Source organism: Cyclopterus lumpus, chromosome 5 (assembly GCF_009769545.1).
Source record: "Cyclopterus lumpus isolate fCycLum1 chromosome 5, fCycLum1.pri, whole genome shotgun sequence".
NCBI classification, from domain to species: Eukaryota; Metazoa; Chordata; class Actinopteri; order Perciformes; family Cyclopteridae; genus Cyclopterus; species Cyclopterus lumpus.
In genome coordinates this window covers 4,841,797-4,869,219 of record NC_046970.1, presented here as the reverse complement: position 1 = coordinate 4,869,219, position 27,423 = coordinate 4,841,797, and the positions used below count along the sequence as shown (strand labels likewise).

At 47.7% G+C, this 27,423-nt stretch overlaps 1 protein-coding gene across 2 annotated transcripts; it reads right to left on the bottom strand.

Moving 5' to 3' along the window:
• shq1 (SHQ1, H/ACA ribonucleoprotein assembly factor) lies at nucleotides 1–26,632 on the bottom strand. 2 transcript variants are annotated; one of them, XM_034533589.1, is made up of 12 exons: nucleotides 26,553–26,632; nucleotides 25,493–25,662; nucleotides 25,239–25,303; nucleotides 23,697–23,825; nucleotides 23,433–23,602; nucleotides 22,937–23,049; nucleotides 22,735–22,832; nucleotides 19,388–19,545; nucleotides 18,839–18,892; nucleotides 14,836–14,959; nucleotides 10,470–10,590; nucleotides 1–989 (listed from the first exon to the last, which is right to left on the bottom strand). In XM_034533589.1, exons 2-12 carry the CDS (start codon nucleotides 25,633–25,635, stop codon nucleotides 344–346), a joined length of 1,821 nt encoding a protein of 606 aa, XP_034389480.1. In that variant the 5' UTR covers nucleotides 25,636–25,662; nucleotides 26,553–26,632; the 3' UTR covers nucleotides 1–343. The 2 variants fall into 2 exon arrangements, with proteins under 2 accessions (XP_034389480.1, XP_034389481.1); XM_034533590.1 differs by lacking the exon at nucleotides 18,839–18,892 and having other exon boundaries at nucleotides 9–989; nucleotides 26,553–26,619.
• Nucleotides 26,633–27,423: the final 791 nt, after the last annotated feature.

The following is a 27,423-nucleotide window of genomic DNA, read 5'->3' as shown; positions in this document are numbered from 1 at the left end:
AATTACTTTTAATAATAAAAATGTTCAAAAAGGGAGACGAAATAATTAATAGAAAATCAAACTCAAGAATGTTCAGAGTGAAAAAAATACATTTGCGGAGCGTGTGGCTGGCAGTAGCGAGAAAGATAACATGAGGCAGAAGAGGAAGGCTGCCTCTCTTCTATCCTCTCGTCGGCTTATTAAATGACAAAAGCACACACTCGCTCATTAAACAACCATGTCAGTATGAAGTAAGGACTATAATGAGGCTTAGCATATTCATAAAGTAAGCGAGAGGAGGATTGAAGCGCTACAGATCGTTCAGAAGTCATTCTAAACCAAATAGTCAAAAAGAGTCAAAAGTTCAAAATTCATGGAGGGTTCCACAACATCCGTCTCTCGGCAGACTCATCGCGTCCGGGACGATGAGCAGGGGGTTCCTGCGAGGGCTCGGCTCCAGCAAAGTCCCGCCGCCGCTCCCCCCAAATGTTGCCGCGGCACCGTCCGCCCGGGAATGCGCGCTCTCCGCTTGGCCGCAGCCGGAGTTCGGGGAGATAGTCAGCTCCTCCGCCACCCGTTCCCCCAGCTCCTGGATCAGTAGGCAGGAGTCCCGCGAGGCGGAGGGGAGGGCGTCCGCCGCGCTCTCCGCTGAGAGGAGTGCGCTCGCGGGCTCCCGGGGGATGGGAGAGGCAGCCGAGATGGTTCGGGGCTGTAGAGGGTTGTCCTTACACGTCCCTGTCCCCCCTCCCCCTCCCTCGTTGGATGCGGTGCAGCTTTGCCCTTCAGCCTCAGATTTCTCGCTCTCGTCGGACGAGTCACCGCTGCTGCCGCTGGAAGCTTCGCTGTCGTCACTGTGGGATGTCGGAGCTTCTCCCTCCTCCTCCTCCTCCTCCTCCTCCCCAGCCACCATTGTCGCTGCCTCCTCTAGCTCCTCGAGATCCAGCTCCAAGTCTTTTTTCCGCAGGGAGGCTTTTTGTAACGTCACGGCCAAGGCTGACATCTTCTTGGACCTGAAGAGATCAACACACAAGGTTTAAGAAAGTGGGAAATAAAGTGCCAAATAAACCTGCAGCAGGACAGCGCAAAGAGGGAAAATAAAAGACATCAAAGTACAACTTCATCAGTGGTACCCGAGAGAGAGAGCGAGCGACGGACTGATCGACCGGCTCTGCGTACTAAAGACATAGCCACAGGATAACCATCTACAAATCTAATACCCATTAACCATATCACATTCTCATCTGAATGCTAAGTAGACAGCGATTTGCCGAGGCGTGGGGGGCTCAATGAAATATGGAAATATGGATGTTTAATAATGTAGGGAGATGAGCTGCAGTGATACACGGGGCTCGTGCTCTCCTCCTCCTCCTCCTCCTCCGCTGCTGCTCTCCCTGCGAGAGGAAATAATAGAGGGATTACAGCGAGAGGGAGGAGAGGCAGCAGACCCCCCCTCCCCTCCCCTCCTGCACATGCAACCGCCCTCTCACTTTCACCCACACATTCTGAGAGGCTAAGACAACAGTTGGAGGCTGCAAACAGTGTGGGAGGGAGGGGGGGAGGGGAGCAATCATGAGCCTTTTTTTTCCCCTCTCCTTGTTTTGTATGTATGTGTGTGTGCGTGTGTGTGTGTGTGTGTGTGGAGGGGGGGTAAGAGATCCCGACAGTGTGCTCTGAATTTTTCAGCGGATATTTTTTATCCAACAATCAGGCTGTAGAGGGATTTAAAGCCGCGAAAAAAAGGTTCCGTCAGCCCATTGTTGTCCACGTTCCCCCGGTGACAGGCCTAAAGACCAGGAGACTGAAGAGGGCTGCTGAAGGTTGCAGGGAGGCGGGGGAGGGGGGTAGACACACTCTGTAGCCTGCAGTTCAGTGTCGCAGCCGAGTTGCATAAAAAAAAATAAAATCTGTTTTTTGTTGTTTTTTTTTGTCCGCCGCTGATGACATTTACGGCTGTACAGTATTTACTGCTGCACGTTGTTCTGAATTGAAGGGCAGAGGAGGAACATGAAGCGAAGAAGAGCGTCCGTCTCCAAAGTAAATCATCTGCTGAGTGCTTGATGTTCATTTGGTTGCGCGTCAGAACGTATTCCGCCATAAAACTCCTTCATTAAAAATAACTTCTTTCATTCTGAGCATCACTCACAGCACCGCCCTAGCCGTCTCCTTCTCTCCCTCTTGGAAAGTCTCTATTTTTCTCTCTCTCTCTCTCTTTTTTTTTAAACGAGTCGGGAAGCCGACATCTTGAAGCAGCGGCGCTGTGTGTGTGTGTGTGTGTGTGTGTGTGTGTGTGCGTGTGTCCAATCAGCCACGGTGATCCCCGCAAAACCACCAACCCGAAAGTTCCTGTACTTTCAGAGATTACTGCCTCACGACCAGGGCTTTCTTTTCTCATTTTATAGGGTAAGATCTCCCCGGAACTTAATTTTGACCCCTGGGCCCTGCGGTCGAAAAGGCAACGAGTTCCTCAAAAGGTTCCTAATCCTTCAGGAAAGTCCCCGCGGCCCGAAAGAGTCCGGTTGAATGAACGCAGGCATGTTTTTTTGGAGGAATCCTGCAGAATGGAAGCAGGGTAACAGATTGCAGTCGAGCCGAATACAGTAAATTAAAGTCTGCACCGAGAATGGCTCCGAGCTGAACGTCCCCACAGATTCATAAAGCAGTGCATTAAACAACGTTTCCTCCTCCCCTCCCCTCCAGCTTCTGCTTTATATAGTTATGTCCCCACAGTAGACACAACGGGCCCCTTGAAGGGAGGGAAGGTGTTTTATTGCTGTTGAATGTCTTCCGACAAGCCCCCCCCTCCCCCCCCCCCCCCCCCCCCCCCCCCCCCCGTTTGTGCGGGGCTATCAGATTGTTGGGAGGCCCTAGCTTGAGCATTATTCACGCCGGGAATGCCGGCCACGCTGCCAAGAAAACTTAAGTGGTCGCCATTCGTCGCCCGGCACAGTTAAGGCGTGTGCGCCGCCCCTATTGCCATGGTGATTAGAAGATGACCTCTGCGGGTCACTGCGATTCAAACTGTCCATTCAGGATGGGATAAAGTGTGTGTGTGTGTGTGTGTGTGTGGAGGGGGCTACTCTTCCGCTGCCATTTACATTTTCACACTGGGCTTCGCTGCCCTCTCTGGCCCAATTAACCCACCGCTGAGCACCAGGACGGCTCCTCGTTAGTACGCCGTCCTAATGAGCGCCCTATTCTGGTGAGTAAAGTGTTTATGGAAGCGGGGCGTAAACTATGTAAACAGATCTTATAGCACATGCTCTTCACTGTACACCGAGAAAGGAATACTCTTGTTGTTTTTGGGGGTGGGGGGGTGGGAGAGAATGTGGGAAAGGAGGGAGATGACCTTTCTCACGTGGCGCCCCTAATCCAAAAATGTTTTGGCAGTTTTCTCGGTCACAAACGTGGCAGAATTTGGAAACAGTAGCCAAAGTCGATTTCCCCAGCTTAGACGCTTGGGCAACCTGCCAGCTCAGAATGTAGAAAGACACCCGCGCGCCCCCCCCCCCCCCCGCGCGGTTTTAGTCGTGGAGCTGGAAAATGCACGACATTCTCAAGCTACAAAACCCTGCAAGAAAAAAACATGTACGTACATTGTGAAGCAGAAATTGTATTGCTTCTTGCATTAAATATGGTAATATTTTTTGCATTACCATATTAATCCTTTAATGCATTCTATTGATCCTACCGACTAGTATTATTTGTGTATCTGGAGCCTATATTGGCACTCTGTGCCACAGAGCTCCTATTAAAAATAAATCAATGAGCCCCGCTGTTGCACTGGGTGACACATCCCATCATTACTGCAGTGCCCAGCTGTCGAAGGACATTATTATTATTTACAATGATAGAAATACATTTTGGACCCGTTTTCAATGACTTACATCTTCAGTAGGAAGCGAGGGGCCACAGGCAAGAGAAGGGACGCAATCGTTGAGGTGAAAAGACTAAATAACTGCCGCCGTGAGTAAAGAGTTCTCCAGACTCGCTGCTCTCACGCTGGCCATCCCTCGACCACGCTGCCGGCCCAACGTCGGTGTCGGGGAAGCTGGTTTTTTCCCCAGTTCATGCGTGAGTACCATACTGGCACACTTCCCAAATCAAATCTGTGCATTGCAACTTAAAAGACGAGCACAGGGGAGACACCTTGCTTACTCTCTACACACAATCACGTCGGACACACTAGACCAAAAAAAAAACAAGCACTGCTTTCGTTTCTTTGGGATTCTGCCGTCTCCATGTGTGGAAGCCACTAAACACAGGCACAACTTATTTATAAAAGAAAAAAAAAGAAGAAGAAAAAAAAAAAAAAAACAGTGACAAATGGCTTTTTCCCCCACACCCCACTACAGGATATGAAGACATTAAAATGTTGCCCCGACTAATGATGACGAGTGTGCGCAGGCTCCGCGGAGCCCGTTTTCGGCCCCGGGCTCCATAAAAGCCACTTGAGGAGCTTCCTGTATCGCTCCAGCCGGGGCAGAAGAGCCTCCTGCAGCACAGCCTCCTGCAGCACAGCCACTTCAAAGACTGCCCTGTATTCTCTTTCCCCCCCGTGGGAAGTCATTATTGAGTTAGCATTGGGGAGGCGCGCTTGTTTTCTCTCCCCTCCTTTGCTCTGCGGTTGGAGAAGCTCAGCCTGCGGTGGATACAAAGGCTCCGTCCAGGAGGGGGGAGGGATAATGTTGTACACAATCCAGTCATTACTGCACCACTGTTGTGGCTTGCCTTCATTAAACTGAGGAGGGCTGGCTTTTTCAAGGTTGGAAAACTTCCTGCGAGACAAAGACGCCGCCCTCTGCCAAAGTCTTTAGATGAGAATGGTATGTGTGTCTGTGTGTCTGTGTGTGTGTGTGTGTGTGTGTCCTGAGCTAAATTATTACAATCTGACATTTCTTTCATCGGGCTCGTATTCATTGTAACAGCAGCTCAATCAGCGCGTCTGTGCTCTTGAAAAACATCGCAAGATAAAGCTTGTCTTCAGATGTATACATCTGTGTAATATGAGCACCAGATTTCCTCAGTTTGACTCGGCAGCCTTCCCTAGCTGGGGGGGGGGGGGGGGGGGGGGGGGAGAGACAGAGAGAGAGAGATAAAAGCCGCCACTGTAGCTGCCTATGAAAGACTTATTGTACCGGACAAACACTGATTTGTCATGTAAACATCTGTTGATTGTCGTCAGGTATTGATGCTTTCTTTTCTTTTCTGCAGCTTTGGATCATGCACATCAGCTACAATAAAATCTTAACGATGTCATGACGGTTGTACAGAAAACACTTTGCCTACTTTGATCAGAAAAGCCTTTTGTGTCTGTAAACATCCGTTGAAAATAAGCAGACGTCCTGCTTACTGTACTAACTAGTGGTTGTACAATCGCAGTTATTATTATTTTATTTTTTTTGCAGTAGCAAGCGGCTTGGCTCTGGAAAAGGCGACGTCCTGTGGATGGTCCAGATTAATCTTTGGAAATGTCTTTGTCGATTCATTCATGGTCCCCGGAGGATGAAGCCTGTCGAATGGCTGCTCCCCTGATCTCTGCCTGAGCGCCACCAACGTGTTGACATCTGTCGTTTTAAGTGAAACCTTTCGTCAACCGTCGGCTGGATTGCCATCGAACGCTGTACGCTCATTCGTGCTCCCCAGAGGATGAAGCCTGTCCACTTTTTTTCTCGCCCCGAACGGGTTGGGGTTTGAGTTAAACGTTTGGACTATCTATTGGATGGATGACCAGGAAACTTTGTACAGACATTCATGCTCCCCTCAGGATGAATTGGAATAACTTTGGAGGATCCATGTTCAGCACGCTCCCAGATCTCACCGTCTACCTTGGTGAGTAAAATGTTACCATAACCAAGAGGGGGAAGAAAAAAACAAAGTATTTTCTTCAAAGCCCCAGCAGAATGGAAGTTAAAGCTTCTTGAGCTTCTGTGCGGTGACGCATTTCAAAGCAAAACTGAATATTTAAGTGGCGTACAAGAGGGGGTTTAACTCAAATGCAAAGGATTTTATTTAAACCGTATTATACCGCATTTGATTGGACCACTTAAAAAAAACGACTGTTCAATTCGCGACGATGATCCGCAAATGCAGTTTTCTATAACCGGTGTGGGCTAGCTAGCGGCCCAAAGTCTCTCTTCATTTATTTGTTTTTTTTTATGTAAAGTGAGTCATAAATCATAAGAAACCAATAAACAGGAGAATAGACAAGGATGCAGATACAAAAATACTTTGATGCAGAATCTTTGGCGCATATTTGATATAGAACAAGAGATAAATGAACAATCAACACAGGAGGCTTTAAGGCTCTAGATGTGGGGGAACACACAAAAGGAATGTGGGAGAATTGTTAAAAAGCCCGTTCCTGTTCCCCACATCATAATTTAAGTCTAAAAGTAGAGCTGAAAATGTAATCTACAGCATCCTCACCGTTGCAGGGTTTTGGTCTGTTCTGGGCTTAAAAAGGTCAAAGCCCTCAGGTTAATTTCTTCTTATTTATTTTTTTACATTGCAGCATTGCAAGATAAAACTTTCAGTTACACTCTACTGTTTGGGTCCTTCACCACAAACTGCATCCAGCTCATTATCATCTGCTTTTACTCTCTATTCACCTGCTGATTGACGTCACCCCTCACACATTAAAGCCCTGACATTTTTGTCAATAAACGTTCACGGCGTCTGCTTCACATTCAACTGTTAATGTCTCGTTTATGCCTCTAAAAAGAGACGGGAGCGACTGATGCTCGCAGCAGTTGTTATCAGCATCTGTTCAGACGGGGGAAGAAAAAAAGCCCTTTGCCGTAATCGATTGTACTAACTCGAGAGGGCACTCCAAACATGGATGAAGGAAATTATGCAAGTCCGTGTTTAAGATGAGCCTGTGTATTTAAAAGCTGGAGTGGCCTCACGCTGGGAGGAAATCTGTACTACTTATCCCCGTTAGCCGGGAGACATTTGCATCTTTGTTCTCCCCAGCGGGGGCCTCTCGGATCCCCTTCAGCGCGGAGGCCAACATCTGATAGAGCAGCTCCATTATCCGCTTCAAAGACGCCAGGACGGCCGTTTGACAGTTGCGTGACGCGGACTGGCGGTTTTCAAGCAAACGACTGGTTGTCACATCAGCTGTGTGGTTGTGTGTGTGTATGTGTGTGTGTGTGTGTGTGGGACAACTCCTCATTTCCTTCCACGTGGGAAGCATAACGCCACGGAACGCTTCATTGGAATTCTCCGGGGAAAGCCCGTGATTACCTTTAACGCTACGTAGCCGATGGGAAAGTCTGGTAAAGTCTGCCTTGAGCTTTAAGATTACAGAGTGCGAAGGTGAATTGAACCAGCCGTGCACGACAGGGTTAAAAAAAAAAGGGGGGGGGGGGGGGGGGGGGGGGCGGCACATGCACTCTCAAAGCGTCGGACCGCTTACACGCTGACCCCGCAATTGACCCGAAGCGTTTCCCAGTTGTTGGAGCCCCAGGTGCAGAGCTCTGCGGGGGAGCTGCTGCCAGGAGCTGCCAACTCTCTCTGTGGCCACCATCATGCACGCGGTGCTGAGGGCGAAGGTGAAAAGAGGGGAGGAGGAGGAGGAGGAGGAGGAGGAGGAGGAGGAGGAGGAGAGATCCCGAGGGCCGCTTCATCCTCCAGGAATCAAAGGGATAATGAGTGTGTACGACTTCATTCTTGGTCGCTTCCTTTGTTGTTTTCATGCGGCGCTGCATGCATTCTTTTCTCCGTCGTCCTCCCTTTCTTTGGTGAAAACAACACCCATTGTTTTGAGTTGTTGTTTTTTTTTGGCGGGGGTATTATAGGCTAACTATGCCTCAACCATTTCTTGTTACATTTTCCATGCGATTGTCAGATTCCCAGTTTCCCCCCAAAAAAGAAGAAGAATTACAGCGTTTTTCCTTTTCTGCTAATGACTTCATATGGAAACATGAATCTCACTTTACTTCCCCCCCCCCCCTCAAAACCTTGGAGCACAACGCTTGTATGCTGCCATGTTTTTTCCCTGCTTAAATCTAATTGACCCAATTATTAAAAAAGGGGGTTGGGTGGATGGCTTCAAGTGAAGCAGCGCTGGAAAAGGAAGTCAAAGCCCTTGTGATCCAACTGAGGTACGGTAACACGACACCAGGCGTATAAGCTTCGTCTGTGCTGGCTGCCTTGAATCTCCGCTGGCCTCTCTCCAAGCTTTTTTTTTTTTTTTTGGGGGGGTAGGGGGGGGGGGGGGCCTTGGAAAGCACAGCCCGAAACTAAGACTGGCGACTGCTGCTCCATTTGGAGGATCTGCTGGCAATAAATGTGATCGGATGAGTGAGTGTGGGGGGGGGGGGGGTGGGGGGGAGGGGCGGACACTGACCCCCCCCACCCCCAAAAGAAAAAACAATGTGAAGAGCAATCTGCTTTGAGGTCGCGCCCTTGATTTCAATGTGCAGGGTTCTGCTCTGACTCTGTGTGTCTGGGTAAAAGGTGGGTGGGGGTGGGGCCCTAAATCACACTGAAGCCTTTACGACGTTGTAAATTTGAGATCGATGTCTCGCCAGTCAGAGAAACTTTAGGAGTAGAAAATGCATGTGGGACAGTGAGGATATTAAATAAATCACCCCCTCCCCCACAGTCAACAAACATCTGTTAATCGGCCACGTCCATCATGCCCAGCTGATGGCGGCGGCGGCGGCTGCCTCGGCATTTGCGCGGAGTGACAAGACACAAGGATTGCAAGATTGGGGGGAGGGGGCGGGGGTTATAGATTATATCTCATTTTACCGCTCGGCTCCCAGAGAGCGACTCACTTAGCGGAGGATGGCAAATCCTGCGGGAGGAGGCGGATATCTCCCGAAAGAAAGCAGCGCCCACGCGATCCGTCATCGAACCTGTCAGACGGCATCACAGGCGGCCGCCACAACAAACAAGCGACAGAGGACGGTCGGTCCGTGGAAAACAACGCGATTGCTCCGAACCTCAGAAGAAGAAAAAAAAAAACTCTTGTCTCTTCACGCAACGGGACGGCTTATATGTGAGGATATAACAACTTCCTTCCTTCCTTTATTGACAGGAGAAAAAACTGAAAAAAAGGGGGAAATGTAACGATTCAATCACAGGTCGCTGCCACGGGAGCACAGGGCTAATCCATTTAATGATCGATGCCGGGGGAAGCAGGAGCCGGCATGTTAGGTCAAGTTGAGTTTAGTTCCAATGAACAGGCAGAGCAAGTTCAAGTGTGTCTTCTCCGAAAGATATCTTAAAACGTCTAAAAAAGGGAGTTACATCATTAGAACTGGATAATCAATGAAAGCTAATCGCTCAGCTAACTGTTTAGCTGCAGCCAGGATGAGATCCTAACGACACCCGCCCCAAGTGCTTATTACCTAGTCATACTCCATTTCATTTGGTCTCCTGTCAACATCGTCCGAACGCCTTTTGCGCATGCATCGTCTGCAAAGAGTTACTTTAAAAAATCCATTTATGATGCTATTAACTATATATTTTAAGTGGATGAAGGGTTTTAGTCATGGGACATCTGGATCTTAAGTTATCAGAGAAACAAGCTGAGCAAACGTGAGGGTTCTCTCTCTTTTTCAGTGGATTTGCCGGTTGTAATCATGGGGTCCGTTACGGAGGACAAAATCCACGATTTGACTCCCTGTAAAAAAAATAAATAAAAAGGTGGACTGCAGTGACAACAACGAAGACCACTCCTCCTATGATCCGGCGCTACTTTATCTCAAAAGTAACGCAAACTCTTTGACACCGTTTTTTAAAATTTACAGACCCCTAGCGGCAGAAAGTTATATATATTTCGCATTTAAAGAATCTGTACCATCTTTAAGAACATAATTCAAGAACAATTCTGAAAATAGAGTATAGTGGGAGGAAAAGGGCATTAAATCCCTGCAGACCTTTTATCGTGTCTGCATCTGGGCGCCGAGCCTACAACATCAGGCAAACATTTTTCAACTGGGCTTTTTCCAGGCGAGCGCACCGCTCGGCTGAACCCGGGCCAAGAGGAGAACAGGGCTCATTACTCAGCGATGTGCTCGCGGGGCTCACTTTATGAAATGTGTAAGCAATTGTGAAATATGGATTTTGGGAGAGGAGGAGGAGAGAGTACGGCGCCGTCGAACCGATATCGTTTCAAGGAGAAGGGCAGATTCGGAGCGCTCGGCTTGCGATGCTGCAGCGCGGGGTCACAACCACAGGCCATACGGGAATACCGCCCCCTCCCCACAACCCCCCTCCCCCGAGTGCACACTTAAAAAAAAAAAAGTTCCACGTGGAGTGGATCTGCCGAGCGCGGCCCGGCTCTTTTAAAACCCGCGATGATCACCGAGATAAGAGAGGGGTGTCAGATGTCTCGCTGGCTTGGTCATTCAATGCTGTGACAAATGACTCGCCTAATCCTCTCCTCTAAAGCACCGATGCATCATGGGGCCAGAGTGGGAGATGAAGGTCTATGAGGTTGTGCCTGTGTGTGTGTCTGTGTGTGTGCGTGAACTCACTTGACCCTCTGGATCCAGACGCAGTAGTCTGTGATGTACAGATCGTTCAGTATGTAGGCCGGCTCGTTCTCTCGAAACACTCGGTGAATGTCCAGCAGGCATCTGAGGACACAGGCTTTCCCTGGGCACAGGAACACACACCGTGGCAGGCAAATGGAAACAGTGTTATTGGCGCTCGGCGTTAAGGGATGACAATGCATGGAAAACCGGGAACCAAGAAGTGGTCCGTCTGAGGCAGGAGAGCCAAAAGATTCAAATGGTGGCTCTGTTCCGGACTTTGTCAAAAATAGCGCTGGGTGCGTTTGATGATTTTTTTCCACTTGACTTGCCATTCAAGTGGGCCAATGCAGCATCACCACGGCCCTAATCTGATTTTTTTATTTTTATTACAGTAATCAATAATTCATTGCAGTGTTTTTTGTGTGCGCACAGTATTAGAGCCAATATCGAGCACTTAACTGCACAGCTTGAAGTGCTCAGGGTGGGGGTGGGGGGGGGTGGCTCTCAAATCTTTCAAGAAATCCCGTCTGGTCTTAAATGACATGTCAAAAGCCTTCAAGCCCCGAGGGCTGGGGGCTGGTGTTTAGGGCGGCAGTAATCAAGATAACACTCAAAACGCAAATATCTGCACAGTGGATACAACATGCTATTGAGGAATGATGGGCTCTTTGGGGGTGAACTGATGCCTGAACAACTCAAGACAAACACAGTCCAGAAACGGCGTATAGTTTGGTCTACGCCCGCGAAAAGCACACAACACTTCTCCACCGAATCAAAACCCCGTCGATCACGTCTTCCTCCTGGCTTCTCCCGTTTGCTCTCGGGGTCTTTGATGCGTCACGAGATTGAAACTCACTTGAGAACATCATCCGTGGAGAGGGAGAGGACGGCAGAGAGGTTGACGCGCTTGTTGTTTCACTCGACATGGTTTGTGGCCGACATCGGCACACGGATAATTTTAGCTTTCGACACCAAAAAAGGCACCACATGGAATCTCTCTCTCCCTCTCTCTCCCCTCCCTACAGCACTTCTCCCTCCAATCAGGCTTATAAATAGCCTCACGATGTGGCCGGCGATCCACGAGGGACAGAAAAGGCTCCCCTGCACCTCCGCGGAGCCGGTTGGCATTGTCCAGACACATTCCAGACGTATCAAAATAAACTGCGCACTCCCAGAGAGGAAAGCCTTAAGCAAACATTTGGTTCCCATTTCAGAATGGCATCGCATGCAGGGAACTTCAACTCGGGACACACACACACACACACACACACACACACACACACACACACACACACACACACACACACACACACACTCGCTTCCAAGTCGGCTTTCGGAGGGAAGATTCATGGAGTTGTTCGTAGGGAAATCGGAGGGAACGTACAACACTGGCGTCGTACCTAAAAGAAGTAGGCGACTGTGGGTCAGTGGTTAGCAGCTCTGTCTTTCAATCAGGGGGTTGGCGGTTCAATCCCCGCCCTAGTCCATGTGTCCTTGAGCAAGACACTTAACCCTGAATTGTTCCCTGTAGACGTGTATGAATGTAACATGATTGTAAGTCAGCTAAATGTAATGTCTTGATTAGGCGTGAGCAGGTTACCCAATGAGTGGGGCGAGATCTCCTTTCTGTTGCAAGCCACGGAATAGATTCATCATCTCTGGATCTTCTTGTGCGCAGCAGTAAGGGTGTCGAACAATATATTGATACACTTGAACGTCATGTTTTGTGCTTCGATGCCGTGTCGATTCTCCAAAACATATTAACTTTTTATTGAGAGTTTACAACAAACAACAACGCTTGTTATTTATCCGTTTCCATGTAATTATATTTTATTATATTTTTTATTATATTTTTATTGTCGGCCAATAAATGATTCTGGAAGATTTGTGGCAGAAAGTGGCTCATTTTGTTTAATGCCCCCGACCGTTATAATCCATCTCCTGCATGCATATGGTGGTGTGTAGTGTGTACCGAGACAGTTTTCCTAAAATTGGAATACAATACAACAACTATTTTATCACCTTGCTTCAATACATCTCAATATATTGAACTATAATCCATGTGTCTTAATGCACATCATATCGCAAGATTCTAGTAAAGCATGGCATATAGTTTCATATCAGGAGATGCTAAATTTCAGTATTTAATTTGGGATAATTGCATTTCCATATGAACAGAGAGATTGTTTTAAGAGACTGCTGCACCTCGGACACCAATATTAGTCCGTCATCTGCAGAGAGGGAATACGGTGATGACGAGTAGAATAAGGTCTTATGGGTTGGATGACTGAACACCGCCTTAATGGTTCCATTGATACCATCAATAATACAGAGGACAGTTCTTTTCAACATTTGAGAGAGCTAAAGTATTTTTTTTCACTTTCAGATGAAGAACATTCAGTGTTATATTCATTTGCCTTATTTGAGTGTTTCTGAGAGCAAGAACGAGTTCTACGTTGGTCTTCATCTGGTGATGCGCTTCACAGGCAGGAGAGGCACATCTCCATCCAGGGTCAACCGAGCCGTGACCGCTGCACCGACATCCCAATCTCGTTCAAATATATATATTCCAATAGTTCAGTGCGTCTACTTTGAAATCAATGCACATACTGTAGCATATCTTTCCGTTTCATTCAGTCTTCAGTTTTTTTTCCAATCAGTGCTTTTGATTTTTAAAAAAAATAATTGGATTAAATTCCCAACACGTTCCCTGGCTTCTTGGAATTCCATGACCGGCGCAAACTGTGGGGGACGGACGTGTCAGAGGATCACATCCACGGCGGGTCCCATCAGCACCCATAACTCAAAAGGACAACCCCCACCTCTGCTCCTCTGTACCTGCCCAGTAGCTCTTTAGTCAAAAACCACTTTGGCAGCGTGGAGTGTATTCTCAAGGAGCTCCTCCACCGGCTTCCTGAGGGCTGTTCAAATATTTACCCCCCCCCCCCTCCCTCCCTCCCTCCCTCGGATAACATTTCCTCGAAAGGCCTCAACCTGTGCGCTGCCGCTAATGGGTTTGTTTTGCTAATACCTATGAATGTTTGCTTTCGCGGCGGCGGCGGCCACTTTAAAAGGAAGTGGCGCGAAAAACTGTGGCGTGCATTCCCATTTGCTTTATCCTGACAAATTAATTAGCGTGTAAAGCAACGCTGGGAGGAAACGCACCCCGAGACACACGCCGGGCCCAATTGCTGCCGTGTTACAGTTCATTAAGGAAAAGCACTATTGCCAGACTCCCCTAATGCGTGCAAATAATGAAGGTGAGCAGAAAAACAATAGCGAAAATAATATGTTCCCTTCCCCCCACCTTGATGAATTGACACAAACAAACAAAGTCGACGTTAGAAAAGGTAAGAGAGAGAGAAGGTGAGGGGGGTGGGGGTGGGGAGTGACTCCAGCTGCTCTTTCCCCGGCTCTCTTGATCAACTCGTCTTCCTACTTAATGAGGCGCGGAAATGCTAATCTGGAGCTTAAAAGGCCTTTAATTTGCTGTCATTTACCAGCGTTAAAATCATCACAAGCTGGATAATCTTAGCCCTCGCACACCCCGAGTGTGTTTACACCGCGGCGTTTCATCTGTCCGTGGGGGCTTTTGATTGAAAGATTACTCTGGGATTTGAGATATCCAAGTCAACAGTCCGTTCTCCACTAATCCACCATCGCTCCCCGAGGTGGTGGGAGTGGGGCCACTCTTCTGTTTAGCTGGGGGGGGGGAAATATTACCTTTAACAACACACACTGGCTCATGAACCACTTTTCTCCAAACTCTGTCCCTCCGGCAGGCTGCTGGATTTCCTGTCAGCAGTCGAGTGCATTTTAAGAATAAAGAACAAGGCGCTATGCACTACGCAGGTCTTCAAACCGCCAGTACACAGAGTGGAAGAAGTGGACGTAGTCATCGTGACGTCAACTTTGAAGCCTTCAGTTTTGGCAATTCATGCTGTCTTGAAGACTTGAAACTAGAGATTGGGAACATAAACTCATGTTCACAATGTTTACTGAAGGAATGAATCAAGCGAGAAGTAGAGACTTTTTTTTTTCCATAGACTTCTGTACAATCTGATTTATTTTTGCAATGGTCTTTTATAGTTCTGGGACTATCTGAGAAGACGCCGACCAAAGAACCAGCTGAGGTGTTCGCTCAGTCAGAAATTATTCAGCAGAGGCGTTTCCATAATTCCTTTTTGCAGATCAACTTGTTTCCATGCAAAAGGCAAGTGACCGGAAAAAGCTTCAACAGTTTTCATTCCGCTTTTCTAATGCAATACTGCAAAATGCACATAAAAATGAGCATGGACATGGGAGCTTAAGCATGTGTGTGTAAAGGGGGTTTGGGGGGGGTGTGCTGCTTCTTGCCGACTCTCACCTGACTGCAAAATCTTCGTTGTGTCCCGAACAGCCGCGGATGCCATTGCAAAGTGTCTGTAGAGTGGGTAGCACAAAACCCTCCGTCCGAATGACGCCAGGACGTCTTGCAAGGAGCTGTACGTCTGCAGAGCCGAGAACAATGAAAGTCAAGACGTGCACACAAAAACCCGCCAGGTTTTTATTAAATACCAGAAGAAACTGGAGCTGCAGCCGACAGTAAAGGTTTCGATCCGGCCGTATATTTTTCTTTATTTTAAGACAGGCTCCCATTGGTGTGCATCGCAGTCGCGCTAATTACTCCTAACAACTCCTGGCAAAACAGGGGCTCACAACTCTTAAACACCTCTGCAGCCCGGGCCTGTTAATTACGGCTTCTCTCCAATCAATGCCGTCACTCTCAAATTTCTGCACAAATGGACACGCGACAGAGGCAGAGATGCGTAATCTCGCATTTTCCCTCTCCGCCCGCCTTTTCCTCCGTGGCTTGTTAGGGACGCGGAGCGAGCTGGCGAGCGCGCGTGTCATCCGGGATCACGCCCTCCCCCCGGGCGTGTTCGGCAGGAGTGTAAATAAGGGCTGCTGCTGCGGGGGGAGCCGCTCACGGTCGGAACCAGCGCAGTCGACTGAGGACAAGCAAACATGCGGCAGATGGAGGGAGGAGGGGGAGGTGAATGTGTGGCACAAGGGAAGAGAGATAGACAGTGAGAGCTGGGGGAGAGAAGAAAAAAAAGAAAAGAAGATAGAGCAGGAGAATGGAGTGAGGAAGCAGAGACGGAGTTCAGCAGTGACACACAGCCAGCCAGACAGGCAGTCAAAGGCGGAGAGGAATCTATTGTGGAACACAAGGTGAAGGGAGGGAGGGAGGGAGGAGGAGGAGGAGGAGGAGGGGGGGGGGACTGAGCGAGATTGTGAATGGGAGCCGACAGCTCTGCTGACTGACTGACAAGCAGTAAAAGAGCTGCCAGGCAGGTAGAGACTGTTCTTAACTCCGCTGTCAGCGTGTGCGTGTGTGCGTGTGTGGGGGGGGTCAAGGTCCCGCCAACAAACTCCTCCGGGCAGCCTCGGGGGCTTGTTTGCCATTCCAATGGTTTAACCACACCTCATGGGGGCGCTCTGGGACACGTCCGCGGTGTAGCGCGAGAGCTGTAATGTGCAACATTTCAACGCGTCTATTCAAAGATCGGTCTGCTATATGGAAATATTTGGTTCCCTCGATTAACAAGGCCAGCGCTACAAGTCGGTTCACATTTAGAGGTGGACGTCAACAATGACGTCTTAGTGTTTAAACTTCTGCAACGTGCAAATATATCACGGGGCGAAAATATCACATGCAGGCAAATATCCGCCGGGCCTCTTTCCCGTTGCCACGGTGGCCAAGGCTCACGTAGACGTGTTCCTCTGTGCCAAAAAGACACGACATCATTCAAACTGGTGGCCCGGAACATAAACCAGATACAGACATAATCTGTTATATTATCTGGAAGTGAAATTGTACACGCGGCGCATTCCGATTCCAGGCGTGAACGGCAATTTATGTCCTATGGATGCGGCGCACTGCTCTGATGAGGGCCTTCGTCAGGCGATTAGGTGCTCGAGCTTCCCAAGGCAGGCGGTGTGCCCGCATCACTGTAAATGCATGGCTTCCAATTTAATTGGAGAAACTACCCCGACGTGTCAAAATGAACAGAAAACGCACGCCGCGTAACAAAACGATATTTATCGCAGAAATGTTTTGAAACAAACACGTCACCGGCACTAGTAGCTGGATTGGGTATCGATGGCCAATCTATTAAACTAAAAGTCTGCACATTATGCCATATGCATTATTGTATACATAGCCGGATTGCGGTGGATTATGCATTTTGATGTAATTTTCATTCAATTTGTTGCTGCATTACAAAAAGGTTTACATTTTAATTGTAATTCCTGTTGCTAGGGTCCGATTTATTGTTCTAATAACACATTCAACAACTGTATATCCGCGTGTCTATTTGTAAATCTCGCTTTAAAGAGAAAAAGAAAGCAACGTGTGTGATGACGTTGCCTTGCATGCAAAAAATATGACCGAGACCCTAAACTGATCTCATATTTAGTTACACTGGGGGAAAAAATGGAGTGAATTGTCTGTCAGAAACAAAGCGTCCCCCCCCGCCGTCGGCCCCGGGAGGAAGGGGGAGATTTTAACTGTTCCCTGCTGCTCGGGAATGTCAATGTGGAACGCGAACCTCTGTACAAATCATCGCGTGTGAATGGATCCCAGTTTGACACAAAACATGTCGTCCCGGCTCGTGTTCCCGCGGGCGGCGATGTTGAAACTCTCATTTCTAACGCCAGTCACGCATCGCGCCACACTGCGAGTGACGGGCGGGTCGCGAGCAGACAGACTCGCACGCACGCGCGCCATCATTTGCTCTTTGAATTGGGAACACATCTTGGTGCGGTTGTACGTCCCAAGTCTGACCATTAAGAAAAAGAAAACTCCCTGAAGGTCCCACTGACGGTCCTGGACCGGTAGCGTCAGAGCAAATATCAGTCTCACATGTGTCATCAAACACTGATGCAGCTGTCAACATATGTACACAGAGTGAAACCGCGTGTGTGTGTGTGTGTGTGTGTGAGTGTGTGAGTCACACAGACGCATTAACACGTCAACGTTCACCTCGAGAGTCTCTTTGATCATTTTACAACACATCATTTACAACCGCACATCTGAGAACAACAAGAGGGTTAACAAAAACAACAAAAAAAACCTAAAAAAAACCCCAAGAGGTACGACATTCTTAGTCATATTCCCATCGTTGCCATTTCAAAGAATCACAGTTCGGTGCGCTCTCGTTGGGCCTCACGATCGACATTCTGTTATATTTCTCTTATGTTTTCTGTTAAGAGGAAAATACATAAATGAGAGAAGCCAAACTCCCGACGCACCAAACGTTCACATCTGCTGCGTGCCGAATGATAAATATCACATGATCTTAACTGTGAGGCCCGTGGCCGTTTGTTTATTATTAGCATAGGTAACGCAAACACTCTGGCACATGGCTAAGAACTGAAGAGACGCCACAAAGAGAGCTGCGAGAAGAACTTCAGCAGCAGTGAAGTCAGGTTGCTGTTGAATACATTTAAACAAATGAACGTGCGACTTTCTAAAGTGTCGCTACTGGTGCTTTAAAAAGCGAAGATTTAAAGCAATATGTAAGCTGAACACACCCAGCATCATGCAAAGGTTTTTATAATCTTAATTTAGGATTAACGGACCAAATGGTATTTATTTAGCCACACAAATTGAATAATCCAATCATTACAATTAACTAATATAATAATCTAAATTTGATTATGATAATCACGTGTGTCTTAATGTTGCTAAAAATATATATTTTTAAAAATGTGTTTCCTTGCTTTGGACAACGTTTAGTGGACAAGATCTTTGTTTTTCAGTGCTCGTAACATTTTCTTCTCCCCGAGAGAAGAGCAACAACTAGAAAACATTGGCTAATCCACTAACTTGTGGATAGAACCAAAAAAATAAATAAGATGAACATTAGTTCGATCCCTTCCTGCATGAGGCTCTTCGTTCTTTTTTACAAAGTTTGTCTGACGACTGAAATAACTGTCGAAATTAACACTTCACCGGCGGTTCCTTGTCAACACAAACCATACTCCAAGATTAGAAGAATTGCTTCTGCGAGAACGTCACCACTGAGATACCGGGCAGACCACTCAACTGTCAAAGAAACCTTCTGTGCTGATTAGGATACACTTCAAATGGCAATCACGCCCCGTTTCTGCCATGAGCAGTCTCAATATCCCCGCCCTCACCCCCCCTTTACTGACAAATAAGCGCTTGTCTTTGTGCTTGCTAGTTGAAACAAGGGATGGGAATGAAACATAACTTTATTTGGCACACACACACACACACACACAAACACACTCACACACTCACACACTCACACTCACACACTCACACTCACACTCACACACTCACGCACTCACACACTCACCTCCAGCCAGCAGAGAGTCCCGCTGAGTTTACTGATAGTCCACGGGGACTCAACCTGCAGGGGACGAAAGGGGGGCCACTTATCACCACGTCAATAAAAAGACAGGCAATGAATGAAGTTAAATGATTTCTGCTTGGACAAAAGCATGTGCACAGAAGAGAGCCACTTTCCAATAAACTTGGGGGAGGGGGGCTCGTTGTTAGAATCTCTCCATGCCACACAATATAGCGTACGGAAATGAAATGTTTAAATTCAATGTTCTGCTGTGTCGAACATCACTGGTATTCCATGAGCACGCGCTATACGAGCCTTCTTTTGACAATGAAAATCAGGCCCGCTCACCTTGTCTCGCTGCAGCTACCTTAAGAGGAGTGACACAAAAGAGGCCTGGCCTGAGCTCTCGGATCGGCTGGTAATCTCTTAAGGCTCTGAATGAAACGGAAGGGGGTCTAAAGGATTTGAGGATTGAGGGCTTTGTCATCCAGGGCTAAGTGCTGCTCCGGAGGAGTCGCCTCTCACACACACACACACACACACACACACACTCACGTTGTGCTCTCCCTCCGTAGAGCGGGCTTCGTAGCAGTAAGCCAGCAGGACGTCCACCAGGCTGAGCCACGTTTGCTGCCGGGACGTCTTGTCCAGCAGGTACGAGCGGTTGGCAAATTTTCTCAGCTGCTCCTTCTCGTCGTCGGTGAACGATACTTCTGCACAAGGGGGAACGAGGGATTTACAGTTTGATTTCAAGTCAACACAAGGCAAAAGAATACCGCCGCCCCCCCCCCCCAAAATCTCGTCGGCGCTGCCACGTACGTGTCCCCGATGCGGTTAGACCTTGAAATGCCATCGTTAGAACCGGTACGGCTGTCCCGCTGCAGGTGATTTTTACACTCTGGCGAAGCAGGTCACGGGTCTGTCAAAGACGTGTTTTCGGGAGAAGGCGTGAACAAAGTGGAGGGCAGAAGGCATCAAGCGAAATGACGTTGAGTCGCATCATCAGCGCGCATGAGCGGACGTCGACAAGTTGATGTTGACGCACGTCCAGGAACTGTTCTCACCACCGCGGGGGGGCGACGCGCCCAAACAGCTGCACGACACGGATGTTGCTGCTATGCATTACCCTGCAGGCACGACGCGCACACCTGAGGGCTCTTGGTTGTTGGATGCATGCGAACAGTCACTTTTCATGGCGACTTCTGCTTCAGGTTTTAAGGCCGTTTTATTCCCCCACGGAACCGATATTCTGGAGCAGTTGGGGACAAAGTGGCTCCTTGAGGTGCAACGTGACGGGAGTTGATGAGGAGCAGACGGGACAATGAGGCCATTAATTACATTCAATTAAGAAAATTAGTAAAGCCAGTCTCATGTACGCGCGTTCCGACGGCCGAACAGCCCGGATTATGAAAGTTCAATTCGAGAATCTCTCGAAAACCTCCACTTCCCCGGCTCGCTGCAAATCCACTAACTGTTGCCTTTTGAAAGAGACATCTGTCTAATGGAGGTGAGGTGGGGGGGGGATCTGTGGCAAGCCTAATGGGGCGACACAAACAGACTTCAATCCCATTTAAGCTATCTGCGTGGCTCAGTATTGAGAGGCACGCTGAATGCTTGCAGGAGCGTGCTGTAACTCAGAGGTTTTTTTCTCTCTCCCTCCCAGCAGCTTATAAAACAGCTGAAAGCAATTGCTCTTTCTCTCTCCCTCTGCATGAGAAGAAGAGAGTCCCTGCACTGATATGTGCTAGCTGAGATGCTGTGTATTGGCTGGAGCGCGCACACACACACACACACACACGTTGCAGTGGGAACTTAACTCTGCTGGGAGGGAGATTCCTGCAGCATTACGTCAGGTTCCAGCTCCCTGCAGGCGCTACCTGAATCCCTCGTCAGCGCAGCTGCAGCGGGAGAGCCGCGGACGAGCCACGCACACACACACACACACACACACCGTCTCTGCTGATTGTAAATTAATTTCTGACCCAATTCCTCCAGTTGGAGCGGCGGCCCGGCTCTCCGCGGGTCCAGATGGCCCGATGGCATGGCGTAAACATGCTTTTTGGAAAACACCGCCGAGGGGTTGGGAAAAAACGCTTTTCGGAAATTTCCTCACAAGCGCGATGGGGGTCAACGTGTGACCTTGGACGGCAGGTGCGGTTCATGTAAAGTATCGAATCGTAAAAAAAGGGCCACTTGACGACACACAGTTGGCTCAAAGTGTTGGTGCTATCGAACGTGGTCAGGTTTCTAAACCCAGCCATAACAAAGTGGTAGCAGGTAGAGGGACTAGTGTGGGAACACAGGCCTCCAGTGGACAGCTGTGGCCTGTCAGTGTCACACCCCCACCCCTCCCAAGACACTGGAGAGTTAAAAAAATATAATTGTTTTACTTCATTAGCACTTGTGTCCGCATCCATCTGTCAGGTGTGACACATATATATCAGACTTAGCAGGAGCGAAGGAAGAAAAAGAAAAAGAAAAAGACCCGCGCAGAAGAGTCGCAGTCACCGTTTTTAAAATATACGACAGACTGTTAAAAATCACGAGCGCGCTCTCCGGATTTGATGGCAGGCCGCTTAAACGTCCTGACTGATGCCATTCTTCACACTCAGCTGAGGCTAATGCCATTCGACCCGTCAATCAAGTCATTAAGTTTAATTTGGCCCATTTATCTACGCCTGGGCTCCCGACTGAAGCACTCAGCCGGGGGTGGGGGTGGAGGGGTGGGGGCTACGGGGAGCCTTTAATGTCTTACAGAGGCTAAACTCGGGCTGCAGGCTAATGGCCTTTGCTGCATCGGTGACTGACGGCTGCTCATCAGCACCTCGCGCTGGTGGTCCCCCCCCCCTCCCTCCCTCACTCCCTCCCCTCTCGCCCCAACCGACGTCCTACTCCCTCCCGCGATAATGCTATCGGTTTAATCTAAATCCACTCGCAAGAGCACCACACCCCCGTGTACTACACATAAGCTGTGGCTGGGAGCCACGCGCCTGCGTAAGCAGTGGAGGTGCTGGAATTAGCAGGCTGTCGGCGGAGCCGGATGGCACAAGAAGAAATAATACAAAAAGTATCTCGCGGCACCGAGGCTTCGCGAGCTATCGCTCCACATGCAGGCGGCTGAGCGGAGATGCAAAGCCGCGGGGCGGGGTTATATATATCCAGCCAACAAGAAGCGCATCACAATCAAAGAGAATGATTTTGAAATGGATTGCAAAAAAAAAATTAAAAAGAATTGAAAAGCAAGAAGTTGAAATAATTGGCTTTTAAATTTGAGTTGCCGCATTCTGAAATCGTCGGCCGTTTAAAAATCGGTGAAAATGCAGCGGAGACACTTGGTGATTAGGGGGAGCTCCAAGTTCAATTACTCATAATGGAAAGTGTCTTTCCTGTTTAAGAGCCACGAGGCTCTTTTTTTTGGGGGGGGGGGGGGGGGGCTCTGTTGCTTTCAACGCCGACCTCCCTCAAGCAGTGAAAAGACGTGCGTGTCCTTTGGGGATTCACACATTGTCAGAGAACAATGTCAGCGCCTCGCGGGCGTAACTCACGGCCAGTAGGCTCACGTTTAGAACTCTGCATGAACGCCGTTACAAGAAACAATATACTACTAGTGGACATTTTGGAATAGTATGACTGTGGGGTGTGGTAATTTTGTTAGATATGTTTTGGGGGTTTTGGTCAAACAATAACAAAAAACAATCCTCTCAATTTCTGCAACTTCACGCCACCTTCTGGTCGCCTCCGGTCACTACTTTGCTGTTCTGTTTTAATTTTCTCGATGGGGAAGCGCAATTACACATTACTGTATTTCGAAAGCAGGCACATATTCAATTGCTCCATAATTCAGATTAAAAGCTCTGCACCCCCCAAAAGAAAAGGATTATGAAGGGAGGACTTGAACTCACCAGCTTCCCCCTCCTGCTCTGTCAAAGGACTCAGCTTTTCCCACCATGGGCTAAACTTCAGCAGCCCCTTGATCTCATCGTCCTCAAACAAGTCAGCTCTGAAATGACACAAGAGCTGTTAGCGGACAGCACAGGAGGGGAATGGGGGGGGGTGGGAGAGACGCTCGAGGGTGTCAGAGGTTATTTACTCCGATAAACTCACAGGTAATGGTCAGGAGAAAAAGCAGCCGCTTCTGCGTCGAGACGTCCCTGCCTCCTCTCTGCTGCCGTTGTTCCCTCTGGGTTCTTGACATCCGTCACGTCGCTCAGCTCTTCCTGTTAGGGCAGTCCCAACATTTAGAACATCACAACGCTGTCTAAAAGAAAATTCTGTATATATATATATATATATATATATATATATATAGATTTTTTTGGCCCAGGCAGCCAATCGAATCGGGCAAGAGGCGGGCTTTGCTACTTTACCGCTGCCTTCCTGTTTTTGATGCTGGTAGATGTGGGAGGTTGATATTAGCTTCTTTTTTTTATTTTTTATTAAGATGAACTATTTCACCCCCCCCCCAACAACAACAACAACAACTAAATGACCAGATCAAGCAAAACGGTAAAGAAACCTTTTTCTTTTTCTCTCTGTCGGGTTAATTCCATAATTTTTTCGGACACTCATAACAACAAGTCATCCATATCTCTAGTCTTACCTGTAATCTTGCAAACACTCCACACCTCTGATTGCCAAAGCCATATTTCTGCAGGGCTCCCAGCTCCTCCTCGGAGCTCTCCTTGTACACCTCCTGCTCAACCTGCCAGTCAAAGTCCTCCTCATCATCTTCTTCTTCGTCGTCACCGCCCATCGCGCCTTCACCGCTTCCTTTGAAGTGCGAAGAAGCCGCGGTTGGTTCTCGAAGACTTCAGTTATGAAATCGAATTTTTTTTTAAAAACAAGCCGTGTATATTTGACTCACCCGTGCTCAAGTCCTCAATCAGTGGTCTCGCTGAACGGGAGCCTTTTGGGGCGAGGAGACTCGTGAGCATCTGGAGACCCTCAAAGTGCTCTCCAGCTGTTTCCTTCGGGACCCGAAGAGTGACGAGACCTGCGGCGAGACGGGGGGGGTGATTATCAACCTTTACAGAGCTCCTTCTGTACAAAGTCGTTTGGCAATAAGCACCTCAAATACATTGGACATATATATATATATATATACTGTATATTTCAACTGCAAAATAACAAATTAAATGACTGACAGTTAATCAACCACAGTTATGATTACAGTGTCTCAAATAAGACCATTCGCTTGTTTATTTATTTTCATATTGGGACTCAAAACTATTTCTGGGACTAGTGACTGGACAGAACAAGTCACTTACTTCCTTTTCCAATAATTTCAGTTTGGATATTTTGTACAAGCCCATTCATAAAAAAAAAACATCAGATGACAAATCATTATGAAAATAGGCATTACTTTCTCCCGAACAACACATTTATGATTTATTTTTTCTTCCCATTCCCAATATTAACAACACATCAATTAAAGTAGAGAAAGTAATTACCAAATGTTTGTAAACTGACGAGACATATATATATATATATATATATATATATATATATATATATATATATATATCTCAAAGAGAGGCCTCTGTCATAAAAATGATCTCCTGAACACAAACGAAAGCCACCTGTGCACGCAATGCTTAAAAATTATTAAAACTAAAACAGGCCACACATCATTGATAAATTAGACCGGATTGGCCAGCTCACAGAGAAAAACTGATGCTCTCCTGAAGACTTCATGAAATCCAACCCCCAAGCATGAAATCTTAGATGTGCATAACGATGGGAGCTGACTAATTGCTTGAGTTGCAGGCCTCGCAGAAGTCTGAAAGAGGGATCCTAATGATCTCTGCTCGTTAGAAGTCTAAACAAGGGCACTCATTAGTGCAGCTTTATTAGCAGATGTTACAGGCTTATTTAGTCAACCGGGGCCACGCTGACAGACGGACGAGGTGTCAGAGTCCATAAGGCAGATGCCCCCCATAAAGACAACTTTGTTAGAGCAAACCGCAGAGCGTCAGAAAGCGAGGTAACAGAGACGCCGGTGCTTGCTCGTCAGCTCGTTGTATATATGTTTTAAAAAAAAAATTTTAAATAAAATCTGACGTTGTGACAAGAGACGCTGCAGGCGAGTTGTAATAGTGGTGATGTTAAAGATGGCGCCGCTGGCCCTTTAAATGTTTTTATGTTTCTCTCTCTCTCTCTCTCTCTCTGCAGAATGAATCATTTTACTTGTTTCCTGAGTCAACAAAACCACAAGAGAAATTAAAACGAATGGAGGACCATCCTAGTCCTCCGGTTGTGTCCATGCAAAAAAAAAAAAAGAGAAAAAAAAGTTATGCAACAGCTGTCTGTGCATTTACTGAAATACCTCAGCAGGCATTGTTTTTCATTTTTTGTAAAGCCACCATGAAACTGATATGCGTCGTCATCGTTTAATAATGTGACCTACCTTCATCAATGTCAAACTTGGCCGTTTCTCTCCCATCCTCCACTATTCTTCCAGGAAGAGACAATCTGAAGAAAAAAATTAATTAAAAAAAACACAGATCCAGACTGTTACTGTCGAAAAGACCGCATTTGTTTTGAGCCTGTCAATCTATTGCTGTCTAGACGGGTAACAGACGACTGCAAATTAAAACTCCAAGTTCGAGAGAGAGACTTCGGCAGCCTCCCTTTCATCCAAGCGTGAACCGTTCTGCTCACCTGAGAAAGTAGGGCTTGGCAAAGAACTTGAAATCGGCTCCATCGACGTGAAGGTCGAACTCAGAGGTTCTGGTGTAGGGCACGCGGATGCTGAGGATCAGGAACTCTGGATCTTGGCTCAGGTCAAACGCCGGAGTTATCATCCTGAACACCGACTGCGACACGGGATCCTGCAGCATCAACGACAAGGGGGAAGAAGGGGGAGAACCTCAAGCTCCGGTTACAGCGTAGGAAAAGGGGACCGCATTCCACAGCGGTCTGCCCCGGCGGGGCCCGGCCGACTCCAGCGCGCCCCCTTACGGTCGTCTCTAGCAAGCGTCGCTTAATTTCTCCTCGAGCCGCAGCCCACGTGCGCCAACAATGGTGACGCGCTAACTGTAAACAGAGCTCGCGCGACACGACTCGTTTCTGGCGGTGGCAAGTCACAAACAGGCGTCTTTACGCGAGCGCGTAACCATTTATTTCCCCCTCCGTTCACTCTTGCTCAGAAACGTCTCGTTACCAAACTGCATTAGGAAATACAAACATGTAACACTTGTTCACAGACGTGTGCGTCGCTTTATCCATTCAAACAAAAATGTAATGGCTTGTAAGTACGTTCGGCGTGTTCCTCTTCTGACTACACGCGTGTTTTAAATGTGTGTGTGTGTGTGTGTGTGAACGTTGAATGTCATTTGCTTAAACTCCCATGGAGCCAGCGTTACTTTAAGCGAGGGGGAAGTTGACAGTCTAAATAAGAGTTGCATTGGAGTCGTCATTGGCCTCAATGCATTCCGAATTCAACATTAAACTCAATCAAAAGAATATGAAGCGACCACGTGTGCCGACTTTACGGCGTGTTTATTAAATGAAGTGTCGCTTCAGGTTAGCTCGCTACTAGCCTGTAAGCTAACACGCATTGGCGTCCTCGTGTTTCGGCTAACGGTAGCACAGTTGCGGCGCCCGGCGGAGCGGACACCCGCTACCGGACACTTGGTTTGTCTCAACGCGGGCTGTTTGAATCCCTTCGGTCACTAAAACACAGCACACATCATGGACACCGTTAAAAAGGGACACTCACCGGCAAACCACTGAGTTATCCAAACAGGCTTCACTGGCAGCTCGTGCATGCAGCGCCCATCTTTTACCGTAGTGCAAAGTGTAAACGGGCAGCAAGAATGTTCTGACAAAATTCACCTTTTTTTTTTCCTCTTTCTCTCACAAGACAAACCTTGATGGACAATACATATATTAGGATATGTCACTCTGGCAATAAGAGTGGTTAATTACTATAAGTGGCACACACTTGTCCCCGAGTTGAGTTTGAAGGCTAAAAGATCCTTGAAGAGGTGACTGGGGGCAAGCTAAAATGACAAAATAGTTTAGTTTTCTTACTTTCACAATTGAATGCATGATTTTAAATATACAAGAAAAAAACATCTTAAACCTTCATCGCTGAAAGTCCATTATCAGGAGTGCTTTGGATAAAAGCGTCAGATAAATTACATGTAATGTATTGTATTGAGTGCAGTGATGGTGGAATGTAACTTTACATTTACTCAATTATTGTTGTCACTTGAATACAAGTTAGAAGTACTTGACTATTTCCATTTGATGCTTCTTTATATGTCGACTTTACGGCATTCTAGAGGCAAACATTGTTTGTTACTAGTTACTCTGTGCTTATACTGTACTTACGCACATTTTGCTATTGCAGTAGGATTTTTAATGCCTTCATTTCCCACACTTTGGCATAGAATCATGGAACAGGCCTCCAGGATGGCTTGGGAGCCAAAGTGGGCCCGGGTCCCCAAATCACATTCATAATTGCAAACCACGAGGACAAAAGTTTCTTTTGAAAACGAGAGGATAAAGCTTAAACATCCCCTTTGAAAAGACAAGAAAAGGGAGGTAACAATGACACCTTCAAAGCGAGTGTTTATCCCTTCACA